This window comes from Physeter macrocephalus, chromosome 2 (genome assembly GCF_002837175.3).
Source record: "Physeter macrocephalus isolate SW-GA chromosome 2, ASM283717v5, whole genome shotgun sequence".
Classification (NCBI taxonomy): domain Eukaryota; kingdom Metazoa; phylum Chordata; class Mammalia; order Artiodactyla; family Physeteridae; genus Physeter; species Physeter macrocephalus.
The window spans coordinates 94,982,417-94,989,359 of NC_041215.1; the positions used below are offsets into that span (position 1 = coordinate 94,982,417).

General features: G+C 44.8%; 1 protein-coding gene across 17 annotated transcripts in view; it reads right to left on the minus strand.

The window, feature by feature from the left end:
• Positions 1–5,960, minus strand: part of NEMP2 (nuclear envelope integral membrane protein 2) — a 33,465-nt gene extending 27,505 nt beyond the window's left edge. For 8 of the 17 annotated variants that reach the window (XR_003677183.2, XR_003677184.2, XR_003677182.2 and 5 more), the window contains exon 1: positions 5,732–5,960. Coding sequence is in view for 7 of the 17 variants with exons in the window: in XM_007104434.4 (XP_007104496.2) it covers positions 5,732–5,837 (106 nt within the window). In the remaining 10 variants the exon portion in view is untranslated. Of the gene's footprint in view, positions 1–2,150; positions 2,273–5,731 lie in introns of all 17 variants that reach the window. The other 9 variants (XR_003677175.2, XR_008618875.1, XR_003677173.2 and 6 more) reach the window with 2 other exon arrangements.
• Positions 5,961–6,943: the final 983 nt, after the last annotated feature.

Genomic DNA, 6,943 nt, shown 5'->3' on the forward strand with positions numbered 1-6,943 from the left:
GTCCCCAGTGGAAGAGGGGATTCTTACCTATCGCCGGGGAGGGAGCACACTCTGGGGCTGGGGTCAGGTGAAGAGCGTGAGGTCTATGGTCTGCAGACCCCAGCAGCCCAGACCATCATGAGAACGTTAACTGCAGCCCGTTCTTTCTTCAGGGTTACTCCTAACACCATACGCGTGCTCACTAGGGGCTTTTCTTGTGGTCTTTCCAGGGTCCCTCCGTGCATCCCCTCTCCTAGACAGCGTTCCACCACTTCAAGGGCTGAGTCAATTCCCCTAAGTACACGAACTACCCTCTTGTTAGTGGTCTGAGGAAAAACCCTTTGGAGCCTGAGCTTTGCAAACAAACACTGCCTTCCAGTGAGGTTTTTTTTTTTTCCATTTTGGTCCTAAGACTGTCTCCTAAATCATTTGATATCTGTAACTCTTCAGATAAGAGCAAGATGACGCAATTTGGGTAGAGTGCAAGGGCTTGAATTTAGGAGTAAATGCTTCTCTGCTGTCCAGGCCGCAGTTTTCTTGCACTTGGGTTACTATAAGGGACTTCTAGCTGGTCTGCTTCCAGAATCGCCCCTACGATGCTCCCCTACAACCTATTCTCTAATCAGTACAGGGACCTTTTAGAAACATAACCAGAGCACAGCATTTACCTGCTCAAAACCCTCCAATGACTTCTCATCACACCCGTAAGAAAACCCACCCTCCTTTCCTAGGACCTGGGTACCCTCTGACCTTTCCTCCTGCTTAGCCTCTCCGGCCACACCAACCGTCCTGTCCTCAGGATGCCAAGCCGCCCCTGCCTCAACCTTTCCTACATGCTGTTTCCTCCACCTGCAACCGGCTTTCCCCAGATCTCAGCAGAGCTTGCTCCTTCTCATAGATAATGTATGGAGTTGCTTAAAATTCACCTTCTCAGGAAGGCCTTCTCTGACCCCACTGTCTAAAATGGCACACTCCAACCCCTTTCACCCACTTTCTTCTTACTCTGCTTTATTCTCTTCATATTATATATGTATTTTTTAGTTTATACTCTCTTTCCATGAAGTTAGGTACATGGCATGTTCATTACTGTATCCGTAGCATTTAAATATTTGTCTTTCGTGTGTGTGGTAATTCGAGAGGATTGGTAGGTTATTTGGGCATGCACAGCTGACCCAGTGAAAGCCTGGCCAATCTTTATAAGAGGCTGGCCAGTGCCAGCACCGTAAAAGGGGGTGCACTCGGCTCTTCCCCTTGAAGCAACCTAATGCTGGACACCTGTCCAGCCTGTGCCATTGCCATCCCACCCACAGAACCTGCAGGCTACACCTCCTCTTTACCCTACCCCATCATCAATGTACCTGTAACTAGAGGGTGGAGAGCTATAACCCTTAATATCCCTTGGGCTGAGAACCCTCTTCTTTCTCCTCACCAGGTAGAAGACGGCAGAGAGAAGCAAGAGGTTGCGATCAGCGTGTTTTTGTTGTACCCTATATGGTACATCAGCGTACTCTGTGTAAAGACCTCCCAGTTAGAAGAAAAGAACTTGCTCTGATTCCACCTTGGTCTTCAACCAGATTAAGGAAAGTACAGATAGGGGTACGTTGCCCTGATTCTTCATACTTATAGAAACACTACTAAAAGCATGTTGCAAACGGCGTCTCCCCTGGAATTCTCCAGAGCGGCCTCTGGCTTTTGAGGTGAAACTGATGTTGAATTCACACAATACACGAGACATTATAGACAAGGTGTCAGCATTTCATGGTGCCCTCTGGCTGCCCTCATTGTTATCACCTGTCTCCTGAGGTGAATGCATCTCAATCAACCCACACAAGAATTCGTAATTATCTAAGGAACTAGAAACTCACAGCCACAAGAAACCACAACCCTAGCTCCAAGTGAGTTCACGTGAATCTTAAGCCATGGGCAACCAGCATAAGACAGTGACTTTGACAATCAAGATTCTTATCACAGCTGGCCTACTGCCTTCCTAGAGGGAACCAGATCTTTTAATCTTAGATTGTTTATAAACGTTGTTGTCTTTCCTAGGCCCCTCCTCCCTTCAGTAAACTTCTAGAGACATTTCATTATTCAGTTTCTACTTCCTCTATCTCTGTCTGCAGGTAGGAAACAGAAATTATAGCCAGCTTGACTGCTTGGCTGAACTCTACCACCTGTTCCAGCCCTGACACTGAGGGCTGTGAAGTTGCTGGCAGGTCTGCAGGCGTCATTTATTCATGCAGTCTCAGTCTTTGCCGGTTCATTCAGCTAGGATTGGAACCTCCTGGTATCAGATCTAGGCAAATCCAAATATATCACAATATCAACAACATCCCCTCACAAGGCAATCCAGAAAACAAAAAGGAATTTCTAGGGATTCATAAAAATGTAATAATAATCATTCATTTGGTCAGACGAGAACAACACCTGCCTAGGGAGAGCCACTGCTTCCCCCTGGAGCTGAAATATGTCTCCTCCCCAGAGGGTGCGCCCATAACCTAGGCATTCACTTCCTCAAGCCTGATTCAGGTCAGGAGAGGGGTCTGCAAGTGTGGGCTATCCCAGCTCTGCCTCATTTCCCAAATACTTAGGAGTATAAGCAGGACCAACCCTGAATGCCATGCTTATTATGGCTACCCCAGCAAGGCCACGGACCGAGCACAGCCCTTCTTAACTATCTGCAGTCCTCAGCAGGCTCTCTTGAACCTTTCAATGAACCTGACTCCTGGAGAACAGTGTATTTCTGGACAGCTGTGCCCAAACTGCTATGACAAAGTGCAATTCGTTACATTACCAAAGGATTTGAGTCAGGGTTACCTTTACCAGTGAAATCCCTTAGTTCATTTAAAATACCACTCAATTTGAAAATATTCAATTAATCTAATGTTAGGACTACATATCATATATAAAAAAAGAGACAACTGCACATCACTTGCTTTAACTGATAAATTTAAAATTACTCTTTTGTACTACTTTTGTCATTTATGTTTTCCTAAATGTGTGTATGTGTATATATATATATATATATATATATATATATAAAATTAAGTTAAAGAGTTCAGTCATAAACTAAATTACCTTTTATTTTAAGGTAAAAATATTCAGTCAAAACTTCAGAAAAGGGCAGGCAGTACTTAAACCTACTTATAGAATATGCTAAAAATAAAAAGCACATACACTCGTCTAATCTAGCAGATCTTAAACAACTTCCAACATAAAAATATTTCAGCAATGTTCCTTCTGAAAATTTAACCTTACAGGGCCCTTATGGGAAAAAATATCTTCAGATGAAATTATAACTGAATAATAAAATCACTTATTAGACTGACACTTTTTCCATCTAGCCTATGTAACTGCTTTTCTTTTGGGATAAGGAAAGGGAGGGAGAATAGTTAAAACAAAAAGCAACAAACCTTAACTCCTGAGAGTTCAAAGGGAGGAAGGATTTTTCTTGGTATTATTTTGTAAATTCAAATTCAAAGTAATTAGCATGTAGTATCAAAGTTACAAAGGAACTTCTCTATTAACCCCAGTTGTTGTTCTTCTAACCTGGCTTGAATATGAATCTTGATTTTTATTTCTCCAAGAATGTGCACAGAGAATGAAACTGTAACTATCACATGCTAATGCACATTCAGGCCTGATTTTAACTTCAAGTATTGATTTTCTTCTCCATAGATGAATTTGAAAGCTGTGGTTTCAAATGGCCTATTGCTATGGTTCATTCCTGGGTGTGAACTTCATCTCAGGACATCACATGGTTTCTAGGGACCTCACAAACTATGGGTGACTCTTGGCTTCAAGTTTCCCTTCCTCTCAGCCCGACAGCTATCCACCTCTCCTGTATCAACTGCCTCTGACCCTCCTCCAAACAGGGAGCCAGAAAGCTGGCTTCAGTCTGGATGTTCTCCATTCCATGGAAGGGTGTGTGTGTGTGTGTGTTGAAGACAGAAATTTAGAACAGGAAATATCATTTAATCCAAGCATCTCACATTATAGTTGGGCCCTATTTTTTGAAAAGGAAGTACCAGCTGTTTGATTTCAGGGTTCCTCATAAAACTGCAGCAATGGGTCTCAGACCCAGTCTAGTCCAGAGGTGTCACTGGCACACCACAGTATCCAGGATGCTTCAAAGTCTCAGTTGTGAAGCCCATCTGGAAGGGCAAGTGTTGCTAAAAGGCTACAGAAGTTGCCATTTCTCTTAGCTCTGGACTAGAATTTTATCAACTCAGTGGGCATCCTGCATGTCTCAGGCAGAACAGAAGCATTTAAGTATGATTTGATTAACAAAATAAAGAAGTTGACATTGTTAACACTAAATCTGGTAACATAAAAACCTGAAAAACAATGGGTTCATTGAGGCAAATAAAAGGTAAGAAAATTATTGGAGAACATTCAGTAACAGAACATCTTCATCTTTACTGATGAGAAAACTATAGCCCATAAAGATTACGTGCCTGGACCAACGTAATTCTGCAAGTGGGTGGCTGAATGTAATGACCGAACTAGAGAAATCAAGGTTCTGGATGCTGGTCCAAGGCTACTTACAATTTTCTGGCTGCTGCCATGCTAGGAAACCCTCCTTCTTAGACAGATCTGTGATTTATTTTTTCATCAGTATATACTGGTTACCTCTCCTACTACCAAGCCTTTGTTCCCTCTTTTGTAAAATGGGTATATAAATGGTACCTACCCCATAGGGCTACTATGAGTATTAAATAAGATAATGCAGTTAAAGCACTTTTAACACTGCCTAGCACATAGTAAATACTCAACAAACTTCCATTCAATGAAAACTGGTATAGAAGAGTCCCCCAAGGCGTACCTCACTGCAAGATACAGAGGAGTTGGTAGCTCCAGCTCAATCTGATAACTGCCTTTATCCTCAGACAAACAATCCTGATTTTATTGGAGGCGAGCAGCTATGCCCAGCTAAAAGCCCACACTTGACTGCCTCCCTTGCAACCAAAGGGGGGCAATAAGATGAAGAGAAGTTAGTGGACAGTGATTCCAGGAAATCTTTTAAAAATAGTGAAAACAGTGAAAAAGAAAAGTTAAGCTCATAGCAAATTAGTAGCAGTTGTGGAGTTAGAACTCCTGCCTTGCCCCACTCCAGACAGCCCATAACAACACTATTAACAGCTACCATTTCTTGTTTCCTTTGTACCAGGCACACGTTAAAAATCACAGTAATCCTGTAAAATATTATGATCCGTGACTCACTCAAGGTCACAGAGCTACTAAGGGCAGGGGAATTTCAGTCCAATTCTAAAGCCAAATCTTTTACCTTCTCTAGTCTTGAGTCCAAAGTTTTAGCTAGATAAATAATATTTTCAACCTAAGTTGATGTATACAAATGCCCTGTGTTAAAAGTCGGGAGACTAGGATCATCTGTACAATGACTATCCGTGTGTCCTTGGACTAATCAAAACTTCTCCGGGCTTCGGTTGCTTCTGTAAAACGAGGGAACTGGGCCAGAATGAACTCTGCAGTTGCTTCTAATCCTAAAATTATAGTGTCCAAGTGCCAGCAGAGACCAGGGAAGCCCAAGCAGGCGGTAAGGGAGGCCGCGCCCGCGGAGGGAGCCTTAAGCCGGGCAGGGAAACAGCTCCCCGCGCCCCGCCGCCCGGGGAAGGGAGAGCTTGGTCCATCACCGGGGAGCCGGGCGAGACGGGGAGAGGGGGCGAGGAGGGGGAGATAGGGAGCGGGGGAGCCGAGGAGCGTGCGCGCGCCCGCCGCCCGTGCCCGTGGTTACCTGACAACGCCGCCTCGTTCTCCTCGCCGCGCACCGCGCCCGCCGGCAGCACGGCCACCGGCGGCAGCCAGAAGAGCAGCCAGCACGTCCCCGGGGGCGGCCGCATCCCGCCAGGCGGTCAGCTCCGCGCGGCCCAGCGGCTGGACGAGCCCTGGGGGCCCGCTTGGCCGAGAGTAGCGGAAATGGCGCGGACCTCAGAAGGAGACCAGGGGCCGGTGCGGCCTGCGCGCTGGAAAGCGGAGGTCCCGCCCCCCGCGCAGGAAGAATCGGGCCGCCTCCGCCCCCCGGCTCGCGCCCTGTCCCGCCCCTCCCGCCTCCTAGGCCCTCCGGGCTCCGCCCCGTCTCACCCTGGAGGGTGTGGGGAGGAGGAGACCGTTCGTCTCAGAATTGTTCCTAAAACTGCCCTGACTCGTGGCTCTGGGGCTTTAGGGCTCAGTTGTCAGCTTCTGAGAGTCTTACCCCAGGAAGGCGAAGGCCCTTCAGCAACCCTCTTATTTAGAAATAAAAATCAGTTTATTTTTCCTTTTTGTTTGTAACAGTAACAGATTGGCAATTTGGTTGCTTATATAGCATTGACTTTTCACATTTCAGTATAAAGAGCATGTAAAACGTTCCCTCACCAATATATCCCTTCAAATTAACGTGTGTGTGTGTGTGTGTGTGTGTGTTTAAAAAGATGTAGAGAACAGGCTGGTGGTTGCCAGGGTGGGGGGAGGTGGGGGAACTGGGTGAAGGTGGTCAAAAGGTTCAAACTTCTGCTAGTTATACGATAAATAAGTTCTGGGGATGTAATGGTGACTAAAGTTAACACTGTAACGAATATTTGAAAATTGCTAAGAGTTGATCTTAAAAGTTCTCGTCATTAAAAAAATGTGTAACTGTGAGGAAACGGATGTTAAATAAATTATATGTTCAATATATACATATATCAAATCATTGTGTTGTACCCCTAAAACAAATAGTGTTATATGTCAATCATATCTCAATAAATCTGGAAAAATATCTTGAGTGGTTTTAATATCGATAATGAGTATAGAGCTTGTAGTCTTACACTATTATACTGTACTTTTTTTTTTGTTTTTTTTTTAAGGCCCAGACCCTCCTCAGGCCTTGGAAACCCATTAATGTGATTCAATATTTCCTACTAAACACTCGGTAGAACAAAAGGTCATTTCCTCTTTTCTAATTTTGGGCTTCTGCTAAGGTACTTCA